General features: G+C 37.1%; 4 protein-coding genes and 1 pseudogene across 4 annotated transcripts; 2 read left to right on the top strand and 3 right to left on the bottom strand.

Annotated features, from left to right (window-relative positions):
• Positions 1–3,666: 3,666 nt before the first annotated feature.
• On the bottom strand, positions 3,667–4,479 carry LOC120283005. The gene has a single exon (XM_039289830.1). The coding sequence runs from the start codon at positions 4,477–4,479 to the stop codon at positions 3,667–3,669; it is 813 nt and encodes a 270-aa protein (XP_039145764.1).
• A 2,714-nt stretch (positions 4,480–7,193) lies between these two features.
• Positions 7,194–8,036, top strand: LOC120283004 (mannose-specific lectin 2-like). Its single transcript, XM_039289829.1, has one exon. The coding sequence runs from the start codon at positions 7,194–7,196 to the stop codon at positions 8,034–8,036; it is 843 nt and encodes a 280-aa protein (XP_039145763.1).
• A 2,026-nt stretch (positions 8,037–10,062) lies between these two features.
• On the bottom strand, positions 10,063–10,746 carry LOC120283003. The gene has a single exon (XM_039289828.1). It carries the CDS (start codon positions 10,744–10,746, stop codon positions 10,063–10,065), a length of 684 nt encoding a protein of 227 aa, XP_039145762.1.
• Positions 10,747–13,480: 2,734 nt separating this feature from the next.
• LOC120283002 (mannose-specific lectin-like) lies at positions 13,481–14,311 on the top strand. The gene has a single exon (XM_039289826.1). The coding sequence runs from the start codon at positions 13,481–13,483 to the stop codon at positions 14,309–14,311; it is 831 nt and encodes a 276-aa protein (XP_039145760.1).
• Positions 14,312–14,744: 433 nt separating this feature from the next.
• Positions 14,745–25,314, bottom strand: part of LOC120283001 — a 12,593-nt pseudogene continuing 2,023 nt past the window's right edge.

Raw genomic sequence — 25,314 nt, 5'->3', positions numbered from 1 at the left:
TTCCAGGACTTATGATATTTATTTGTCAGAAATTGAAAATAAAACCGAAGGATTTGGGTGTTGGATAAAATTCTATGAGTTTAAAAAAAATTTAAAAAGTGAAAAGAAATTAGTTTTTATAAATTAACTCACTTCCCCCTATTTTCAGTAAAAAATACTAAAGTGGGCTTAGTTTAAAATTCACTTCAGTCGAAAGTGGGGGAAATGACACTTCCCCCCACTTCAACACAAGTAAATACGTGAATGGAAAAAAATCGCACCACTCTCTCATTTTTCATGAAATGAACGCCCTTGTAGGAGCCGTTTTGATTCGATGAATGTAAAAAGATTACCAGTTTTCGAGCATTGACAAGTGGTAATCTTGATGGTATGAATACCACATTACCAACTTATAAATATTACCAAGAAGGTTGGCAATTCTATTATCACCAAATTTGGTATCTATCTTGGATTACCGTGGTAATCTTATAACTTTTTATATTTTAACAAATTGATTAACATGATAACTAAATACATATTCTCATTTCAGATTTGTGAGCCATGCAAATTCCAAGGGCCATAGCTCTAACCGCCTCGCACTCTCGAAGCGTGCCACCACCGCTGCTTTTTGCTTCTCCAAGTTATCGATTGCCACCCTAGGAAAGTACAATAACCAAAAGTCGACCTTCATCGCTTATAGAACTCGCATAATATGCGATCAATATAAGCTTTGAGATTCAAACTCTTTATTTGCTCTGAAGAGGATACCTTTTCCGAGTGTATCTTTCAAGTAGTGCGCAATTCTTTCTAGACGACTTTTAGCATATGCTCTTCACACTGGTTATGCATGAATCCAGCTAACAACACTAACAACAAAGGCTATGTCCGGCCTTGTATGGGACAAATAAATTAACTTGCCCACCAATCTACGATATCTCCCTTTATCGCTTGAACTTTCACCGTGTTTCTCTCCCAATCAGCATTTTTGTTCTATAGGTGTATTAGCAGCTACTACTAAGCATTCTTGTTTCATTCAAAAAGGTCTAGAATATACTTTCGTTGAGACAAGAATATACCTTCCTTTGAATAAGCTACCTCAATCCCGAGGAAATACCTCAGCTTACCAAGATTTTTTATTTCAAACTCACTTGCCAATCTTTCTTTCAATTTGTCTATCTCAAGAGTATCATTTCATGTTACTATTATGTCATCGACATAAACAAGCAATGCTGTCACTTTTCCTTCACTTGAGTGTTTATAAACAAGGTATGATCACCTCTCTTTGTCATGATAATCCATCCGCTTTCATTGCTTTTGTAAACCTTTTCAAACCAAGCCCTTGAGATCTGCTTTTAGGGCCATACAATGCCTTCCTTAATCTGCAGACCTTATCAATGCCAAATCCTTGACTAAATCTTGGTGGTAGCTCCATGAATACTTCTTCTTCTAAATCCCCACGTAAAAAGGCATTTTTCACATCAAATTGATGTAAAGCCCAGCTAAAGTGTGCAACTAAAGATAAAAGAACTCGAACAGAATTCATTTTGGCAATGGGAGCATAAGTTTCCAAATAGTAAATGTCATATATTTTTGTGTACCCCTTGGCCACTAACATTGCTTTGTAATGTTTAAGTGTTCCATCAGCTTTATATTTAAGAATGAACGCCCATTTGCATCCAACTGGAATTGCCTTCTCTAGTTTAGGAACAATTTCCCATGTCTTGTTCTTTTCAAGAACTTACATCTCCTCTTTCATAGCAAGTGCCCAATTTTTTTATCTTTCAGTGCATCATTTACAATTCTTGGAATCATAATAGAATTCAAAGAGGTGAGAAAGCTTTAATGTTGAGGAGAGATATAATGGTATAAGATAAAATTTGAAATAGGATGTTGTGTACAATCGTCGTGTGCCTTTCCTAAGAGCAATTGGAAGATGCAAATCGAAGGAATAGCACTTATATCATGATTTTCAATTTTCGGGTTTAGAAGGGCTTACCATTTCTAGAACCGGTCCCGGTTATAATGATCGAGTCAGTTGTAGGGTCCGAATGGGCCTATTTCTCCTAGAATAAACCAAAGATAGGAGACTTTCTTTTTGCTATCTCGTGTTCATCATTAGAAATATGTTGGTCCGATTGTTTTTGAAGTAGTTTGTCTGGTCGAATTTATTTTTGAGGGCGGATTCCGTATGAAATTTGGAAAAGCAGGTAAGGAAGAATCAACAAATTCAGCTAATTTATTTTCAAGTCGGGAAAGATCAGTAGATTCAGCAGATTCATCAGCCAAGAGATTCTCCCCCTGCCTATGAGTCTGCTGAGAAAGAAAATACGGAGTGGATTCATGAAATGTAACATCCATGGATGTATAAATTTTACGAGAATGAGGATGGTAGCACTTGTATCCTTTTTGAGAATTTGAATAGCCAATGAATGCACATTTAAGTGCTCTAGGATCAAGTTTGTTGCGAAGGTGTTTGTGAATGTGAACAAAAACAACACATCCAAAAATTTTAGGAGGAAGATAGTTTGCAGAGGTATAAGCAGGAAAGAGATTTACCAAAGTCTGAATTGGTGTTTTTCCCCCAAGAACCCGAGATGGCAATCTATTAATAAGATAGGTAGCTGTAAGAGTTGCTTCTCCCCATAAGAATTTTGGAATTTGCATTTGGAAAAGCAAAGAATGGGTCACTTCTAAGAGATGATGGTTCTTTTCTCCTCACCACCCCATTTTTGTTAGGGGTGTGTCAACACAAGATGATTCATGAAGGATACCCATATTGGCAAAGAAGGAAGTAAGATTGTGGTTAAAAATATTCGTGCCATTATCGGTTCTTAATCGTTTGATAGAGACTCCAAACTGATTTAAGATCATTTTGTGAAACAATGAAAATATAGAACTCACTTCAGATTTATTTTTCATGAGATACAACCAAGTGACCCTGGTACATTCATCGATGAAAGAAACAAACCAACGAGCTCCATTAAAGCTAGGAACTTTAGAAGGGCTCCAAACATCAGTATGAATCAAGGAAAATGGTTCAGAATATGGTGTTTTGTTTATTGGAAAAGAAACCCTGTGATGCTTGGCCAACTCACAGGTATCACACCTAAGAGATGAGACATTAACATGATGAAATAATGAAGGAAGTAATGTTTTTAATAGAGGAAAAGGAGGATGGCCTAGCCTGCGATGTTCAAGCCAAATCTGAGAAATAAGTGGGGATTCTTGGGTTGAAGAAGATATGGAACGGTTTAATGAGAACTTGGTATCCATTTCCTTAGAACCACTAGCTCCTTCAAGATAATAGAGCCCATTCTTCTCCTTAGCATATCCAATCATCTTCCCCGAGTCCCCGTCTCCGGAAAAACACAATGAGGAAGAGTCAAAAAAATAGCAAGACTGCTTTTAAGGACTTGGTTATTTTTATGAATTGAGATGAGGTTTTGGGAAAGTTTAGGCACATATAAGATGTTTTCAAGAGATAATGAAGGAGTCAAGGTAGTTTTTCCTCTGCCTGTGACATAAATAAGTTTACCATCGGCAACACTTATTTGTTTGGCCCTAAGAGTGGCTTCATAAGAATCTAGGCAACTTTTGTTGTTTGTCATGTGATCAGTTGCCCCTGAATCTACCACCCAAGTATTAGAAGGCACTGCATTCCCAACAGGATTATTAGAAAAGAGATGTTCACCGATTGTCGCTAACGAACACACACCCGAGGGGTAAGGTGTTGAGGAAGCCTTTTAGTTTGTCAATCTCTTCTTGATTGAACCTCAGCTTGCTAAATTGTCCTTCATTAGTTGATTTTTGTCTATCTTCTTGAACTGCACAAAGAGCCTGAGTTCTTTGATGTTTGATTTTATTGAACACTTGCTCTTTTCCGTGCAATTTGAAACATGTGTCTTTAGTGTGACGTGCCTTCTTGCAGTAGTTGCACCAAAGTCCATCCCTGTTGGATGATTTATAAACTTCAGGTTTTCCTTCAGTCTGTCTTGGAGTATGTCCTCGACTATGATTGGGTTTGGTTGAAATCATTGCAGAACCAATAGCAGGTTGAGTTTCCAACATAACAGTCCTTCGATTCTCTTCAGCCTTGATAGCAGAATAGACCTCTTCAAGACTAGGTGTCTCCTCTTTTCCAAGCTGTTGAACACGAACTTGATCAAATTCAATGTTCAATCCTGCCAAAAACTGGAAAATTCTTTCTTCTTCTAATAGCTTCAACAGAGTTTGTGTGTCATCATTACATTTCATTGTTAGATTTTGATAATTATCTAATTCCAGCCATAGACCATTCATTAGATTATAGTACTCCGTCACTGACAGTGTTCCCTGCTTGGTGTTGGTGATCTTAGTTTTAATTTCATAAAGTACTGCTGCATCTTTCATCTTTGAGTAAGTCTTCCGAGCTGATTCCCAAATATCATGGTTTGTTGGAAGGAACATGAAGATTTTGCTAATTGATGGCTGCATAGAGTTCCATAACCAAGACATGATCATGGAGTCTTCTTCATCCCAAGCCCTCGAAACTTTGGGTCATTTTCTTGTGGGGAATCTCCAGTCAAGTGACTAATCTTCCCACGCCCCTTTAAGAAAGTCTTCACCAATTGTGACCATTGCAAATAGTTTCTACCATACTGAGACGATAGGTAGTATTCAGGGGTTGTGTAGCTCATCGAGAGGTTGTGAGGCCTCCATTGAAGGAGTCTGGGCTGAAATTATTGGAGTTTCTTGAGACTTCTGACATTGACAATATTTAGATATGAAAGGCTGGAAAGAATAACAATGAGAGCCAAAGTAGGAAAAGATGGCAATGAAGGCCAAAGTAGGATAAACAAAGATGACAATGAAGGTTGGAAAAGATGGCAATGAAGACCAAGAAAAAAAAATTGGCAATCAAGACCAAGAGAGGATCTTAAATCTCTGATACCATGTGGAAGTCCTGAGTTTATTTTCTATCTTGCAAATGAAAGAAATACACCCACTCTTATAGACTTTCAAACCTCTAGAAAGAATAAATTTTCAGTTATTACAAAAATCAATCCTAGCTGAAAGTCAGCCAGTATTTCAAGGACAGGTTGCATGTCTATCCTGGAAATCAGCCATGTTTCAAGGGTTGTTCCAACATCCCTGAAAATATGTAAATTAGCCATTCTCTACAAATTTTCACTCATATTATTATGTTAATCTTATTATGTGATAATATATCATTACCACAAAGACGAACGTGTAGAGCAAGTGACAATTAAAAAACATACAAAAACGATAGTAACTTGGTCACGTGTACGATTCTTTTGATTAACAATGCAAGTCTACCTAGCGCAGGCCATTTGTTTTGGGAGCGTCTCGTCTGTTGGAGATGATAGCAATGTAGGTAGGATATTTATCGCTTCGTTAATTGTTCAGCACTGATCACGGGTTCGTGACATATAGGTTTCGCATCGTTACTTACAATCTCGTGAGCTGATGGTTAGAGTATGCATGCATCGTTGCTCCAATGTTCAATAGTACTAGTACTTTTAAATACTATAGATGTGTGAGATTAATTACTTCCAATCGGGATTGGTGGGGGAGGAAACGGATTAAATGTGTGAGGCTGATTGGAATATGTGGGGAGGAAACGGATTAAATGTGTGGGGAGGAAAGCAGTTAAATGTGTGAGCCGATTGGAATATGTGGTGAGGAAACGGATTAAATGTGTGAGGCGGATTGGAATATGTGGGGAGGAAACAGATCCAGTCAACAGACTTTAATATATACTTCCTCTGGTCTGTCTTTTTTTTTTAGTTGTTACGTTTTGGAACTCTTTTTTATTATTTTTTTATTTATCAAATAAGAAGTTTGTATATTACTAAATATTTTTTAAAATTATTTTTTAATTTAATATAGTTACAATTTTCAATAAATCACAATCAATTAAATATTAAATTATATACTTCACTAGTGGGGTTTTTAATATGGGTAGTTTTAAAAATTAATAAAAATTTTTATAAAATATAAGTAACCAACTAATTTTAAATAATTTTTTTTAATCATAAATTAAGTAAATATGACAAGTAAAAAGAAACGAATGACGCGCATACAATAATGTGCTAGGCAAATGTAGAAACAATTTAATGTGGAGAATTCATTTTTCTGCGTGTCCGATTCATTATCTATTCGTCATATCTTTAGAATATCTTCGATTTTTTTTTTTCAAATTTAAAAGTACGTAATAAGTGATGTGGTTAGGATATTGAAAAGTTAGGAAGCGAACCTATAGTATGAACTATTCACACCTCATATATAAATATATATAGACTATACTACTATATTAAAATGAAAATGAAAGCACAACTAATGAAGTACTCATGATATATAATAAAGAAAAACATATTAATCAACATTTTAACATGTGGCGATATGTCAAAATTCCTATTGCATTATTGTAATAGCTAATTATAAATTTATGAGGACACAAAAAAAAACATATTAATCAGCATGTTATTTTAACATGTGGTGCTATGACAAGATTCCATTGCATTATTGCAAGAGTTAATTATAAATTTATGAGGACACAAAAACAAGTCAAAAAAGCATATTAATCCAATATGTTATTTTAACATGTAGTGATATGTCAATATTCTCATTGCATTATTGTAAGATTTAATTATAAATTTATGAGGACATAAAAAAAAATCGATCTAGAGGAGAAATTATTAATTCTAGTTTTTTTCATAGATAGATTTTTGGTGGAGTAATATGGTAGTACTAATTCTAGGCTATCATGAGATATTCAATTTAATTAGAATGATAAAGAAATATATAACCGAAATATCTATTTTTAAAAACATATATAAAATTAAAACAATACAAAGGTGTCAACCACACACAAGACATCAATTATGTCACGCATTAATTGAAAATTTATGAGCTAAGGCAAGAGATACCCTACCACAGGTCCACAAGGATATGGACCATTAATTAAGGCCCACATTTATATGCCATAATGGATTCTAGCTGAAAGTCTCACAAATGGAAGTGGACCACTTCGGAAGTTCATGACACCATTCACGTGCTTCTTGAGTTGTGTGTTGTTCATTGCAATTGTATGACGTGGATACGTCTCGCTTGCAACAACAACTCATCTCTTTACAATATAATTAAGGAGAGAGAAGTAGTGGTTTGAAATCTAGACGCAGCCACATACTGTGAAGAAGCTAGTTCCAACTCCAATGGCGACAGTCAAGGTCCTTCAAACACTTCTGACTCTCTTTAGCATTCAGCTCGCCGTCCTTATCTCCTCTGGTTTGGCTTCCAACTTCATGATCACCGGCGTCTACTTGACAGAGGGCCAAAACCTGACGTACAAGGAATACAACCTAACTATGCAATCAGACTGCAACCTTGTCCTTAAAAACGGGAGCACAGTAATCTGGGAGACCATGACTGGTGGCTATGGGCGAGGGTGCTACCTCACTCTCTCCCAGAATGGCAAACTCTACCTCTACACTCGGTACGGTTACGCCATCTGGAACAGCCGCACAGAGTCCCAGTATGGGACCTATGCCCTCGTCCTCCGGTACGATGGTACCCTTCGCATATACGGCCCCAAGATTTGGACAGCCAACTCTTCATCAGCACAGCCACTCAGCACAACGGGAACAGGCTTAGTCAATTGGGCTAAGGTCACCGATTCAGTGCTATACTCCGGTGATGTAGCCCCCATCGGAACCACCATCGTGAATGGTGGCAGCGTGCTCACACTGCAGAACGACTGCAACCTGGTGCTCACCAATGACGGAGTCACAAAATGGCAGACTGGTGTGATCGACAAGACTTTGCATGACTGTTTCGTTAACCTGGAAGCAAACGGTGAGTTTAGAGTGAAGCGTTGGGGTGGTGATTTACTCTGGACCAACGGAGTGGCTGCAACCGTGTATGCCGAGTTCGTTCTTGTGCTGCAGTCTAATGCGGATCTCGGCGTCTATGGGCCTGAAATCTGGTCCAGTGTCTCTGCATCTGGCATTGGCAAACCTAGTGCTGATCATGGGATTGAGATGGTCACCGATAAGTAGCTACTAGCTAGCTAGCTAGCCTCCCTCCCGCTGCCATGGCTTTGTTGTGTGTTGTGATGTTATGCATGTGTGAAACAGTCTTATAATTTGGCCATGAGTAATAAAGTTAACTTCTCGTAATTTTAAGTTTGCTTTACTGTTCAACTTGAGCGCATAAACAGGTTTTAAAAATACATATTATATATATATAGAGAGAGAAAAGGTTCTCGTGGACGTGCATAGACGTCCACTGAGAGTTAAAGTCCGACCGTTGAGTTCGTTCTCTGTGGACGTGTCCGACCGTTGAATCGAAATCCAACGGTCCAAAGCAACGTTCACAGAATCGATCCTCATATATATATATATATATATATATGTATGTGGAGTTTTTAGAAGATGCTGACTGGATGGTGCCACTCCACAAGTGAATGAATTTGGAAATGCACCTACTGACTCTCGGCGTTTGATTTGCTAAGGGAAAAACACATACAGTACAAGTGGTTAGAGTATAATATAACTATTTTTACTGTTTTATATTTGATTTTTATTAAACAGTATAAAAAAAAAATTTTGTGTTGACTAATGTTTAATTTACATAAGTACGGAAATCAAAATAATAAATTACAATAATATTTTTTTACTATTCTATATTTGTTTTATAATAAAAAAATATACAATAATATTTTATAAAAATTTTATCAAATTTTAGGATACCTAACAATATAATAACAAATTAAAAAATCAATATAATTTTAAAAATATTTAATTCAAAACAAACAAACTTTTATTAATATCTTAATCTAAAAAACAAATAAATTGATAGATAAATAAATAAATATATATATATATAAATTTTTAAATAGATGAATAAATAAATAAAATAAAATAAATAAATCATGTTATCACTTTTGTAATGAATAGTATAAATTTTAATTTTAAATAGGGATAATTTTGTCATTAGTTGTCATGTTCGAATTTTTTGTACCGTGATTTTAGTAGTACAAAAAATTAAAAAGTTAATGATGTCTGAATTGGGTAGTTTGTGCTTTATACTTGCTATGTTGTAAATCAAAAAGTTGCTTTGTTATATGCTCTTGAAATCGTGCGTATCAAACAGACACTTGGACTCTTTCTCAAACTCAACTACTCAAATGTCAAAATTTCAATCGGGATCGATCGGAGTTCAATCCGGAGTTACACTAGACTCAATAATATGATATAAAAAAATATTACAATAATGAGCAGTGATATAAAAATATGATTATATTAGTACAATTGTATAAATAACATAATTAATTAAATATAACAATTAAAGTTATATCGTACTCAAATAAAAACGTATCAATCAAAATAAAATAATAATAATAAATAATTAAATGATAAGAATAAATAAATTTATTATCCCTTTATTTTTAAGAAAATTGTGATTTATTCATTTTATTTAAATAAATAAATAAATTTAAATATAGTTAGTGAAATATATAGTATTAAAATTTATACCATATTTAAATAAATACATATCAATCAAAATAAAATTATTACAATTAAATAATAATCATAATTAAACTACAACAATTCCATAAAAAATAATATTACTCAAAATAATACCGTTATTTCAGGTAGCAAATAACAGCGCTTTAATCCTCACTATTAGTGAGAACGGAACGCATCAACCATTCACCGTCTAATATTCCCCTGTATGCTATTCCAATTGGTTTATCCAAGTTGAGTTGGTCCGAGTCTAATAATTAATTAACACTAGCGACAATTTTAAATTAGGGCGGATAGAATCAGTCAAAAACAAAATTTGAGAGAATAGCATACAGATTTGAGGGTGATCACAATTTCATACTCGCATTCAGATAAATTTAGAGATAACACAACACAACCATAACTAATGTCTACGTGCCTTGCATGAAGGCTTACATTCAGGGACATGAACAACAAAACACCATCACTAATTCAAAAACCAGGAACCAACTCAACTGAACAAAGACCATGTCAAATGCCACTTCATACTCCATGTCATGCTACCATAAGTGCAGCTTCAGTTATGAAATTTACGATCATTGTTGAATGCCCGTTCATTTGCACTCCTTCCTCTGCCTATAACTCGGCTTCTTACTCGACCTCTGCCTGACACTTTAACACCTTCTTTAGCATTTGATGTCTCCCCCTTCACTTGAAATACACCTTCAAGCCTCTCAACTGATCTGTTTATGTTTAGCCTTTCTTCATGTGCCCGTAGAGAACAGCTTAACTCGCCAATTGTTAGAGTTGTTAGGTCTCTAGATTCCACAATCGCTGCCACAATGTGATCAAATCGCGCAGTTAAACTCCTCAGCAGTTTCGCTACTACAGTCTGGTCAGAAACATTTTCTCCATAAAACCTCATCTGGCTAACAATTCCCACCATTCTTGAGACATAATTATGCACAGTCTCATTGCTTCTCATGTATGACATTTCAAACTCTTGCCTCAGAGTTCCAAGCCTCACCATTATCACCTTCGGGGAGGGTCGAAATGCATTCTGCAGGGTAATCCACGCTTCTTTGGACGTAGTGGCAGAAGCTATTCTTGAAAGTACACTGTCAGGCAAGGTTTGTTGGATTAAATATAGTGCTTTTGCATCCTTCTTCGTATTTTCCCTGAGTCGAGTTTCTTCATCCGGATCAGCATAACCCTTTTCAACCAGGTCCCATAGGTCCTCTGCTCTAAATAGGGTCTTCATCATAATGCTAGGCGCATGAACAACTAAATACTATCGCGCTAGCGCTAATTCAAAAACTATAGGGACCAACTCAGCGGAACAAAGACTATGTCAAACGTCACTTCATACTCGCCATGTGCATGCTAGGGTGGTGAGAATGAACTGTTGTGTGAAAATTATTAAAAACAACCATACAAGACTCCACTTGCTTGACGTAACCGCACATTACACTTTATACGAACAACAAGAGCTAACGACAAAACGGTCATATACTGACATGACTCCATTATGCACCAACAACAAGGAACACTGTTAATGGTTACTTCTACAAACTAATAATCCTTACTGTCAAACAGCTATGTTGACTTGGCTTACATGCTCAAATACAATTACACATTTGAATATACTAAAGAGTTTTCCTGTGACTCCATTATATATGTTTGTTGACTTAGCTCCAAGTGTTTGTTTATTAAAAAACATCAGTATATATTCTCATTATTGAAACTTAGACACTGTTTTATTAAAAACAGCCATTTCAAAAAACCGGCTTCAAAGCACACTGCGGAATGAAAGTTTGCCCTTTTGTGAATTAATAATGCAAAACCTGTATGCCTAGCATGTTGGGGGTTTCAAACAGAACATTTCATTAATATTTCAAAAACATACTACACGTTACATGATATATAAAGAGGAAGGACACACAGCAAACTAAGCATGAAGGGTCCTAATCACGTACATACTTAAGCACACTAAACTGACTACTCCTGCCAATATTTGGCTTTGCTACTACCATATTGACGTGATAAGCATGAAAGGTCCTAATCACGTACATACTCAACCACACTTACACTGCCTGCAACAACCTACTAAATAACATACGACTTTACTGACTATCATGCTGACTTGATAGGCATGAATGGTCTTAATCAAGCACACTTAATTAATTACACTGACTGCAACAGTGCAACCAGCTACTAGCATACAACTTTACTGACTACCATACCGATTGGATATAACACAGTAGGATTTATGCGTATACTCCATGTAGCTGCAGCTCCATACAGACCCATGCTTTGGTGCGGCTCTTTAGTCATCTTCAACCTGATAGTCTCCTGGGGGTTTACTTCACAAGTTCAGTGCAAGAGACTAATGCAGAAGGAGAATACTTGTTCTTCTACTGACTTTCTCTCAACTATTAAAAGACTTTCAAAAAGAAACATATACGAGACAGCCAATCCTAAGTCAATCCTAAGTCGACACAGCACTGGAGTGTCATGATGCACTTCTTACGGTGCATCTTGATCCATCCCTTCAGATATCTCTCTCTATTATGTCTTCATTTAACTCGCAGCCGGCATTGCTTCACAGCTACTAATCACAGCCAACACAACTAACATTGAAGCCCATCTGTAGTGTTGTATAACGATGAAAACGTGGCTTGGGATGGGACTATGACATGTAGGTTTTGCATCCCCGCTTTATTGTTAAAACCTAAGCACATGCGCTCTATATGTCTGTGACTATGAAATTAATAAATCAATTTCCTGCGTTGGTTAAGTGGATCTCTTCCACGGTTAGTTTCCCACAAGTGCACCAAACTTGAGTAAACACGTACCAACGGTCATGCAGGGTTGGGGAATGCATGTGGGGCAGGTGGGAAGAGAGGGATCACGTGGAGAAGTCACCAGAGTTTAATGAGCATGAAGCTATTGCATATAAATATATAATAAATGGACGTGCTGGTAAATGCAGAAGCAATTTAACGCCCTGAAAGATTATTTTTCCATGTGCGCTTGTCCGTTGTCTGGCTACCATCTTAAATTGTGATCTTTTCAAATTTTCAAAAATATTTAATAAGTGTGTTGGTTAACGAGTAACCTACAGTTGAGCTACGCACACCTCATATATATATATATATATATACACACACTATACTATTACTCATATATATATATATATATATAATGGATAAGCTAATCAGTTATTAAAACAAAAACACAAATAATACGTCTATCACACAACTACAGCTGGAAGTTAAAATGAAGTATTTACGATGACAAGGAGAGAAAAATTAAAAATAAAGTAAAAATACTATTCATCAACATGGTATTTTTTTATATTTGGTAATACGTCGAGATTCCCATTGAATTATTGAAAGAATTTATTATAAATTTATAAGGAAACAAAATTAAGAAGGGCAAAGAAAATATCATAAACTCTAAATTTTTTCAGAGATATTTAATAACATTGAAACAACACAGATGTGTCACTAAGATGCCATACTATATCTATAGTCTTGTCAGAGATATCGGATAAAAATTGGAGCAGTGTCCATGAGATGTTACTAAGTATACTATATTTAGAACCATTTATAAAAATTGGATTAATATAAAACAAAGATGTCAGTGACTCTAGGCATCACTTCACTGCCTACCATTAATTGATAATTTATGAGGGCTAGAGAAATCACAAGATGGTATGGCCCCAATAGATAAAGGATATGGATGATTGCCATAAAGGGTTGTAAAAGTCGCAAGAGATCACTTCGCGCTGAACTCCATATATGATTTTATTACATCAGACCATGCATGTGCTTCTTGATTTGTATATTATTATTGGGACTGTATTTGGTGGAGATGTCTTGCATGCAATGGTAAACCATATAAAGAGAGAGAGAGAGAGAGAGAGAGAGAGAGAAGTGGTTTGTAAATCAAGCAGCAGTCACAGACTGTAAGTTAAGAAGCTCTCAAGAACAATGGCAATAATCCAGCAGGTCCTCCAAACCCTTCTGCTTCTCTTTAGCATTCAGCTCGCCTTCCTCATCTGCTCTGGTTTAGGTTCCAACTTCATGATCGGAGGCGACGTCCTGACAGCGGGGGGCCAAAACCTGACGTACATGGAATACTCCCTGACCCTGCAATCTGATTGCAACCTCGTCCTGAAAAATGGCAGCACAAGAGTGTGGGAAACCATGACAGGGGGCTATTCAGCTGAGTGCTACGTCACTCTGGACCTGAACGGCAAACTCGCCGTTTGGCACCCACGTTTTCGCTACCCACTCTGGAGCAGCGGCATTATGTCCCAAGTTGGGTACTATGCCCTCGTCCTCCGCTATGACGGCACCCTTCGTATATATGGTCCCCAGCTTTGGAGTGCTGGGTCCTCTTCGGCACAACTAACAGCAGGGATTGTTGGTTGGACTTGGACGAAGACCACTGAGTCAGTGCTCTACTCCGGTGATGTAGCACCCATCGGAACCACGATCGTTAATGGGAACAATGAACTCACACTGCTGGACGACTGCAACCTGGTGCTCAACGGCGACGGAGCCACAAAATGGCAGACTGGTGTCACTGACCGAACCATGCATGACTGTTACGTTAACTTGGAAGCTAATGGTGAGTTGAGAGTGAAGCATTGGGGTGGTGATGTTCTCTGGACTAACAGAGTGGCTTCACCCACGTATTCGGAGTTTGTTCTCGTGCTGCAAACCAACGCCATGCTCACTGTCTATGGCCCTGTAATCTGGTCTAATGTCATCTCCGGTGCTGTTTCCGGCAAGATTGACACGGTCTCTGCCGACTAACTATGGGCTTTTAATGTGTCCAACAACCTCTGTATGTCATGGCTACCAATTTCTTTAAAGAAAATAAGGATGTTAAGAGTGTTAGATTATTTTACTACCATATATGTGCATGGATGGCGTCAACCGTCTTTTTTAAAGTATAAACTGCAAGAAATAAACAAGATGTATTTGCCCACAACTCGTATAATTCAGGGTTGTTTTTTTTATATGACTTCATAACACTAAAATTTACAACAAAATAAATTCTCTCAAAAACAAGCATTTCTTGACAATTTACATTATTTGACAAGCGTCCATTCCCTAATTTTTTTGTCCAGGTAATGCATAATGAACTGTGGTTTGAAAAATTAAAGAGAAATAAATGCTGCTTCGGGAACACTGTTCACAAGCACCACAGTAACATAGTAATACATATTCATAATTGGAAAAAATTCTTGAGCATGCTTAATATAAACTGTCATTGATCTGATCCCGTAGTAGAAACACAGGATGAAGATTGAATGGAATCATAGGAAACTTACAGCTGAATGGAGACAAAACTTTCTTGCTTCATTTTCATAAGCTCGTTCTCTATATTTCGGAAAAACTGGTCTATACCTGCACGAGGAAGACATGGTTTTAGTCACCCATGACACAACCTTTACTAACAATCAGACGACAGGTTCAGAGGATGATAAAAAAAGCATTACAGTCTCGCACGGTTGTTATAAGATTGCACTGAACGTCTGAGTTCGGCTGTAAGTTTCATAACCTCCGCTGACAGTGTTTCCGCCCTACTCTGTTCTTTAGCAAGCTGGCCCTACAAATGATCACCAGATAATATACAAGCATATGATCAGATAAATGTTGGATTCCATGCACAACTAAGCTTCAAATAGTACCAAACACCAAACTTTCCCTCCAAATAGCTCAGAAATATCATGCCAAAGTTTTCTTTGAGACCTTTTAGCAGAACTATAGATTGGCCACACAATACCATTCCACTTCAACATATATGTAGTTGTTTTTATTGGCATACACATTAATATTAGGTGGGTCAGAGATCACTCAAGTCCGCATATACGGCCATGAACATATGACATCCGCACAACATTTCTACATACACTACCGATCAAATAACAGGAAAGTTGGGAGCAAATAAAAATATAATTTAATGCAGGAGAAGAAAACAGAGTGCTGAAAATTCATATAAATTAAACCAGCAATACGTTACGTTGAGAACAATTAGAATAAACTTTCAAGCTTCAGCTCTAAAAACTGACCTTGAGTAACTGATATTCAACTGCAGATGCAGGAGAGGTGGACATGTTCCCAACAATTTTCTCAGTATCAGGATATGAAGGGATATTTCCATCACTTGATTGCAATGGGTTAACTTGCTCTGATCTCATTTTATCAAGAAGGTGGCGAAGCTCTTCATTCTGCTTCAGGCAATCTTTCACCTGTCAATTTCAATATTAAAAACATCCAAGTGTTGATGAATACCTCCCATCTAGCCAACATTATTCCATTCTAAACCATAGCACCAAATTGAATGGCATTAATTCTTAGAACCAAATAAACTGAGGCCTTCTCCAAGCAAGCATGGGGCCAGAAGGTAAGGTGAAGTTTCAAGGTCCTTCATCACAAAGTAGTGGCAGAAAATTATTTTCATGGACAACCCACCCTAAGTTATGCTAACTGAATGAAAATTAAGATCATAAAGTGAGCCATGGCAGCAAGTAATTACATTATGTGATTATAGATTCATATAAGTGGACCAAATAAATAAATTTTGTTTTAAAAACACAGTATCCATAAATGTCCAGAAGACAACATAAAAAGGGGTAAATAATACTTTTGCACATATATCAACCTCAAACACATTACAAAAACAAAAGAATGATGCATGCTTCTATGACTATTGTCTAAGGCACAATCGTCACGGTGAGAACTACCAAAGGCACTATTTGCAAACTACCTAATGATAAGTATAATTAACTACGTTTACCAAGTGAGCAAGGCTGTGATACCATAGCATAAGCTTTGATATGGCATAAAGTACATAAACCAGATAACAACAAAAAGGAAATGAAACGGTCAACAAGATATCGAAAATGATCCCAAACCAAAAGTAATTACTGCAAAATCAAGCTATGCCAGCATGCCAAGTAGTGTACCCTGATTTTTCCCATTGCATGGCAGCAGACATGGCATCCTGATATGAAGTTGCCATATTGGAATTCTCTTCAAAGAGCCTTTCTATCTCTGATGATTGTGAGTCAATCTGCCATTTATGAACCTGAGTAGTCCAGTCACCTCTTTTCTATTTTGCAACACATTGATGAAGGATAGCTTACCTCCATTAGTAATTTTTGTCGACTGTTTTCAAGTCTTTCGACCATCGCTGCCATATCATGTAACTGCTGGTCATATCTCTCCTTGTCTTGCTGCAGAGGATGGCATAACAGTCAGGATATAGCATACATTAATAAGAAGGAATGCTATGGGAAAAAGCCAACATAAACTTTAAACGGAATAAAATAGCCGATGAAGTAGTAGCAGCAGCATATTCTCAGGATAGAAGGGGCATATTTAATCAGGAGAATGTTTCAAAAAGTAAGTGGGTGAGTAGATGAAACATTTCACACATAATTCCAAAGCTGACAAAACAAAGTTTAAAATTAAACAGCAATTTATTAGAATTCACCAAGAAAGAACAATATAAAGAGCAAAAAACAAAATTTAAAAACAGTCGGATAAGAATTATTAACGAATAAAAGGCGAGATCTCATCAATTTTCAAATTACCACTATAAATGCTTTCCGAGCAGCAACTTCCAATGCCTCATCTGCAATAAGAAGAAAATTTACTAAAAAAGAAGCATTCATACTGAATATGTATGATATAAAAATTTCAGAGATATTCTTTGTTCAAAAGGAACTGCAAAAAGGAAAAGCAAATGACGAGATAATCATAAAAAGCTACAGAGCTGTAATTGTTTTTAGTTGAAGTAGATCTGTGACTGAAAAAAACACTTTACAATGTTTTTCTCAAGCTTAGAAAAGGAAAAAGAGATGACTTTTTACACAAAAATGCAACAAATCAACATCCTCCAAAGCAGTGTAATTAAAACGCTAGGCGCTCTTAAGGCGCTAAGACATTTTTATTGCCCGATGTGAGAGCGCACGAAAAGCGCACGCCGAGCAAAGTAAAGCGTTAATTAATAAATAACTAATATATATATATATATATATATATATATATATATATATATATATATATATATATATATATATATATATAATTTTTTGGAACAATTAAAAGTCAGCAAAGTAAAGCATTAAGTCAAACAATGCATAACATAAAAATCAAGAAAAACACTTCTTAGATGCCTAGAACTAAAATTTTTGGAGTGTAAATTCTATCTTCATGAGTCATTTAATTCTAAGCATCATCATCCTCATCATCTAAGCTAGCTTCAACTTCAGCACTAGATTTAGAGTTGTTGCCTCTTCAATTTTCTCTAATTAATAAGTTAATCCCTTAATTCACTCATTATTTTTAAAAAATACTACTTAAATCGCCTAATTTTTTTTTCCTAAATTTATTTAGTAAGTGTCTTTTTTAAAATCACCTAGTTTTTCTCTCCTAAATTTATTTAGTGAGCCTTTTTAAAATCAGCTAGTTTTTCTCCCCTAAATTTATTTCCTTCCTTATGAGTGTGTTTTTTTTAAAATCACCTAGTTTTTCTCCTCTAAATTTATTTCTTTCCTTATTAGTAAGTGCGCCCTTTTTAAAATTACCTAGTTTTTCTCCCATAAATTTATTTTCTTCTTTATTAATAAATGTGCCTTTTGTAAAGTCACCTAATTTTTCTCTCCTAAATTTATTTCCCTCCTTATTAATAAGTGTGCCTTTTTAAAATCCCAATTAACACTAATCGAAAAACTATTGAATATAAAGCTAATAGGGAAAAACAGGACGGCTCCTTTTTACGCCCGTCACGGCAAGCGCTGTGCTGGGCTTGCCTCATTGAAGGCGCCTCGCCCAGGGGGTGTTGCGGCACTGGGGCCTCACCTCGCCTGAATGCCTAGGCGAGTGCTTTTCTCGCTTTTAACAACACCTATGGCTAACAAATGTCATGGTTGGCATATATATACCTATAAGAATTCTAGTGCTTCTTAAGCAAATCCAAGGTTCTATCTGAAGGTGTAAAAATACAATTTGAAACAACAACATGTAGACTGATAAGATGATACAGAAACATTAAATCATAGACGTACTCAATAAGAGTGTCATGTTGCCTTACAGGTTCAAAGCCAGATCATTAGAAGAAAGCCACATGGCAGTCAATTTACAGGTGGCGGTCAAAAAGAAAGGTTGTGAAAAGGATTGGTGATCGAATGAGGAAGAGGTCGTTGGGTGAAGCACTCAAGCGAGAATCGTCATTAAAGTATGCATCGCCAATGACAGCTAGGGAAGTTAGTGGCCACGTGGGACGGCCGTAATAAAATACAAGAAAGCAATTCAGCGGTGCTAGGGTATGGGATGGGAAAGCGAAGGCGGAGGAGAGCAAATACTGCTTCCTGGATTACTTTTGGGGATAAAAGGAGGCGGAAAAGGAGAGGGAGGGTATCGGAGAAGAAGAGTGAAGGCCTTTCTCGGAGACGATCGGAGAGGAATTCGGCGGAGGTTCTCTCGCTGGGTTTGTTTTCCTCATCGTGTTGATTGTTCATGCTTTTTAGAGTTGTTGATGAATGAATTTCGTAGAACCCGTAATCAGCCTATTTGTTGTTTGTTGATCTGTGAAAACCCTAGATCTGAGCATAATCTACTGAATTGCTTGAATGTATTTCAAAGATTAGGATCTATGAATTTCCGAGTAATATAGAGAAAAACTCTAGTGATAAAGCTCTGATTTAGAGCTTAATTCTCTGCGAATTTCTTGAATTTACTTGGAGTGTTGAATTTGGAACTAGATTTCATTGGTTTAAGGATCATTACATTTTGTTGCTTTTTCGTTCTTGAACTCTAAGCATGGATCGAACATACTAGTCTCAAAGATTTAGTCGCTAAATTGGAAAGCATCATGATCTGTTCTAGATCGAGAAAGAGGAAAAGGATAGGGCCAAGGATGAACGTATGTCTATGATCGAGCAATCTCTCGCCTCATTGCTAAGTGTATGGAATCTTTACAATCACATCGGTTTGTGGGCTCTTCTTCGCATATGCATTATAATCATGAGATCATTACGGGTCCATGATTGAGGTGAAATCACAAAGCAAATTCTCACCGGAGATCAGCTGAAATGGACTTGTCTCGGTTTGATGGTAGCAATGCTCTTCGATGGATATTTCGTGTGCAGAGCAATTTTTGACTATTATGATATTTCATATGCTTATAGATTGAAAGTGGCACCATACACTTTGATGGTCCCTGTAGTTCCATGGTTTCAAATGTTGCAAAAATCAGGAGCTGTTTCTACTTGGTATGCTTTGGCAAAAGCAATTGAATCTACATGCATTATTCAAATTGTTGCAAGAGAATATAGTAACTGACTATTATCACACATTCACAAGCTTGGCTAACAGAGTAGAAGGATTATCCAATGAGGCATTATTGGAGTGCTTTATTAGTGGGTTGAAAAAGGAATTACAATGGGAAGTTATTCCTTGGCAACCTGATTCAATTACAAAGGCAGTTACTCTAGCCAAATTGTTTGAAGATAAGTATGGTTTTTGTTGAGAGGCCGATGGAGATCTAAATCTACCCTACTGATCCCGAGTATTTCGTGGGCTTTTCGAAAACAAACACCATTGGCTTTGCCAGCGCCCCCATTTTATCATAGCAAAATAAACCAGTTACTTGAATTCAAACATGAATGATAACTTACAAAGATTAATAATAATTAATCATAAAATTAACTAAAAATATATCTGAAATTCATAATTGGAATAATACATATTTAGATAAACTATTTAAATTTTTACAAATAAAATAATCCGAATTAAAATAAATATTTAAACATTTCCGATAATGTGTAATCCAAAATAAAATATCATTAACTCAAAATTTCAAATAATTTAAAGTAATTCCAAAAATAATAATAAATAAATAACTCAAAATATATATTTCAAAAATAATCGGTAATTTTTCTTTAAAAATTCCAAAAGTTCATAAAACTTGAATTTTTCAAGTATATACATATAATAAGATTTATATGTGGGATACTTACACGATTATCGTCATACTCTCAAAGCCTTACACGCTTTGGCATTTCCTATATTTGAGAAGAGATCCTATTAGACTTTCAAAATAACAAATCGAAGGCTAACAAACAATAATATTAAATAAAAAGATTTTTAGAAGGGTACAAAATGCAAAAAGTTCAAAGTATTATTCTACACTCCCAAATATTGATTATTGTGAGGTGCAATAGCAATTACCACTCTAAAAAGCCATATCAATAATTCCAATATGATCGATGAGTACTAAAACCCTCATAACTTCACTCACACTTTTTACAAATCACAAATTTCAAAATTCTAGGAATAATAGTAACACTATAACATATCCGAAATTCACATAATTTAGAGTACTACTCGATTTATAACATTCGATTGAATCTCTAACTATTTACGAACTTATAATTCGAGACATATACTTTTAAAAAATATGCATATCTCTCAACCCATGACTCCAGGTAATGAAATTTTACTAACAATTAGACAACTCACAAATGACTGACTTTCTTATTTTTTTCACCTCATCTAATTCAATCTCTCGATCATCAAAATTGGCCTATGATTCTTCAAGTTCTGCACAGAAATATCATTCGAGACAATTATACTAAAAAGGCTATACCTCAATCAACTATACTTCACATTACATCAAATATATCATGCAAAAATCTCATCCTTGAGACGTGATTAAATCCACTAAAGCATCACGGTCAAAGATCCTAGAGGAATATGCTTAGAGTGCGTACATCAAAAGAGAAACAAAACTCTTTGAAACTACAAATTGGAACAAAACCCTAGAAACTCAGAGGGCTAAATCTCAAGGATTAAAGGTGAATCACAAATAAGAACAAATTTTAGGGTTTAAGAAAGAAAGAAATCTAGAGCCAACCGGCATTAATAATCATTAATATATATTATGCACTAAAGCTCTAGGATCCTACCTTGCAGAAAGAAGCAAACAAACTCTCAAAAGAAGATCCACTAGTCTTTTGCCGGCTGCACCACCATAAGGAAACGAAATGAGGGCTAGGGGTTTCCCTACGACAATAGAAGATCATGGGTGGTGGAGATATAGTTAAAGTCGTGATATTTGGTAACCGCAAGGGATAAGAACAAGGGTTTTTAAAATCTTATAAATCAATGGCTCGATTGAAAAAGTTTTGCATTGACGCCAGGATCTAATTTAAGGGGTGGGGCTCACAGAGACAGTTAGAGACATACGAACAGAGCCCATGCAGAGTCCCGAAAGTATGGGACCTATGCCCTCATCCTCCCGATGACGATGGTACCCTTCGCGCATACTACGTCCCCAAAGATTTGGACAACCAACTCTTTGCGGCAGCAGACACTCGAGACCACGGAGCAGGGCTTAGTCATTAGGCTAAGGTCACCGATCGAGTGCAATACTCCGTGATATAGCTCCCATCGCACCACCATCGATGAATGGTGGCGACAGTTCACATCTGCAGCCGCTTCGCAACTGGTGCTCACCAGTGACGCAGTCACAAAATGGCATCTGGGTATAACCGACAACATTTTGCATAGTGACTGCTTTACACACTCGAAGCAAGACGGTGAGTTTAGAGTGAAGTATTGGGGTGGTGATATACTCGGACCAACGAGTGGCCTGCAACCGTGAGTGTCGGAGTTCGTTCTTATCTGCGGTCTAATGCGGATCTCGGCATCTATGGGCCAGAAATGCAGTCCGTCGTCCGTCTCGGGCGTTGGCAAACCTAGTGATCGATCGTGCGGATTGAGATGGTCACGATAAGTAGCTACTGAGCTAGCTAGCTAGCCTCCCTCCTCCCGCCATGGCTTTGTTGTGAGTTGTGATCTGATGCATGTGGAAGCCTTCTAATTTGGCCAGTGAGTAATAAAGTTAACTTCTCGTAATTTTAAGTTTGCTTTTACTGTTCAACTTGAGCGCATAAACAGGTTTTAAAAATACATATTATATATATATATCATATATATATATATATATATGTATGTGGAGTTTTTAGAAGATCTCGACTTGGATGGTGACACTCCACGGTGAATGAATTCATTGAAATGCACCTCACCCGACTCTCGTCCCGTTTGATTTGTGAGTTAAGGAAAAACACATACGATACAAGTAGTTAGAGTATAATATAACTATTTTTCTTGCTTTTATATTTGATTTTTATTGAACAGTATAAAAATTTTTGTGTTGATTAATGTTTACTTTAGATAAGTACGGAACCCAAAATAATAAATTACAATAATATACTATTCTATACTTGTTTTATAATAAAAAATATACAATAATATTTTATAAAAATCTTATCAAATTTTAAGATATCTAACAATATAACAACAAATTAAAAAATCAATATAATTTTAAAAATATTTAATTCAAAACAAACAAACTTTTATTAATATCTTAATCCTAAAAACAAATAAATTGATAGATAAATAAATAAATAAATAAATAAATATATATATATATATATATAAATTTTTTAAATAGATGAATAAATAAATAAATCATGTTATAACTTTTTGTAATGAATAGTATAAATTTTTAATTTTAAATAGGGACACCATTTTGAATAGTTATCGTTCCAAATGCACTGCGTGATTTTGGTAGTACAAAAATTAAAAAGTTGTGATGTACGATCAGTGTAGTGTACAGATTTCTAGCCATAGTTTTGTAAATCAAACACATAACAATAGAAGTTGTCTTGTCATGTCCCTTAAAATCGTGCGTATCAAATGGACCTTGGACTCTTTCTCAAACTCAACTACTCAAATGTCAAAAATTTCAACCCGGGATCGACCGGAGTTTAATCCCGGGAGTTAAACACTAGATTCTCGGGCGATAAGGAGTTAATGGCTAACTCAGGTGGATGGTGGGGACCGCCAAAGATAGGAGAGCATCAAGACCCAATCGGGTGTGTTAAATTTCGCAAAAATATAAAGACTTTTATAATGTAGACGCTGGATGCTCTGCTAGTTATTGTCGTAGTCGCATGGGGAGGAACGTCATTTCAGTAACTCAGTGAGAATAGTGTTCTCACATGGGAATGCGTGAGCATTATTGTAAAAGAAATCGATATATGTGCAAGCAGTAATGAAAGTAGTTTGATAGAGAAATATTATCTCCACTTCTATCCATCACTGTCTCTTACTTCTCTCTTCTTTCTTCTTCTTCTCTCTTCTTCCTTCCTTCTCTCTTCCTATCGCTTTATCTCCTTCTCAATCCAGTGATCAACTCTTCCTCCCTCATCTCCCGCAGAAGCGCTTACATTGGTGCTTTCATTGACCCTCGATCGACACGGCGTGACCACCACAAGCACGCATGGGCGACCGACCGCTTCACAAATGCCCCAAACACTGACACGACGACCTTCTCTCTCTCGCCTCGACGCCGCTTTCATAAAGACAATACAAGAACATTCGTGATGCTCGACATGGTCCAAGTCTTTGGCGCCTCGATAATCCATCATGGTTGATCTTATGGTCGGGCATCTCCCGAATCGACCGACACCTCCACCACCACCCCAACTCTTACCTTCACCTCCCACCCTCAGCCCATTCTTCCCTCTCCCTCCTACTTCAACGCCCAGCCACACTACCCTCTCTCCGCTCCCACCTTTGCCTTCCAAAACTTTCAGAGGTTCTCTTTATTTTGCTGCGAGGATGTCTATCTCGACTTTTCCCAGAGCAGAACATCGCCTTTTCATAGTATCGCCGAGACACAAAATCGGACATCATGCAAGCATTTTTGCTAACTGATTCCACTCCGTGCATCAAGACGGCATCTTTATTGGTTATTTTCCATCGAACACCTCTCTTCCTCGATTGCATCTCTCAAGCCGCCGAAATTGAGCAATGTTTTGCTCATCCTCCTCGTCAACCACGAGGCCCAATTGCTTTAAGCTTCGGTCAGCTCATCCGCATTACGCCATCTCTCCGACTGAGCCGCCGCTCTATCTACTCGATCACGCGTTTCGAGCGACACTCAGCTTCGCTCACGCTAGTCGCTCGCCACCCGTGACATCCGTAGTGGAACTTTATCTCCTCAAACCTCCATCTCTACGAGGCTATCGGGCACGGGCTGCGACCAGGAAGAGATCCACCCTCCTCCCATTCCCCTCTCTTCTCCTCGACCGTCGATCAACCCTTTGGCCCACCGGGCCGGCCGCCGCCGACACTCCCAAGCAGTCGGCCAACCAAATCGCGACACCCTACTCCTTCGCTTCTCCGCTATCAAACGCCTCACTCCTTTCGACGGCCGCTTCGACGGAACGCTGCCTTTTGTTTTAAACTCGCGTGATTCTAAGTTCACCCCTCGGTCACCGCGTCAACCGCAGCTCGCTCGCTCGGGCGAAGTCAACGGCGATACCTCCGCTCCGTGGATCCTGCTCCTCCCGCGCTCCCGAGCCATTAATCGACCCTACTCCGCATGCATCCTATTTCGAGCTCCATAACCCTAATTTACTCCAATCACTTCTATCCACAACTACAAAGCTCGGGGCATTCATTTCAATCGTGGTAGAAAAGGAGTGTCAGCCGAAGGAGTGCCACTTTTCTCTCGAAGAGGGAAGCCGACATCATTTCTTGCGACTTCCGTCATTTATTCGTCAGAAAGCGAGTAATAGAACCCAAGTATTTAGGTGTCGATAAAGTCTCTATAAGCTCAAAAAGACTCTCGGCGTCGAATTAGCTTTTTATAAATCGACCACTTCAAGAAAAATATCGTGTCGTACTACCAAAATCCACTCAAAGACAAACGAACACTCGAAATCAATATC

Source organism: Dioscorea cayenensis, chromosome 18 (genome assembly GCF_009730915.1).
Source record: "Dioscorea cayenensis subsp. rotundata cultivar TDr96_F1 chromosome 18, TDr96_F1_v2_PseudoChromosome.rev07_lg8_w22 25.fasta, whole genome shotgun sequence".
Classification (NCBI taxonomy): Eukaryota; Viridiplantae; Streptophyta; class Magnoliopsida; order Dioscoreales; family Dioscoreaceae; genus Dioscorea; species Dioscorea cayenensis.
Note: the sequence above shows the minus strand (reverse complement) of the source record. Positions and strands in the feature narration are given on the sequence as shown.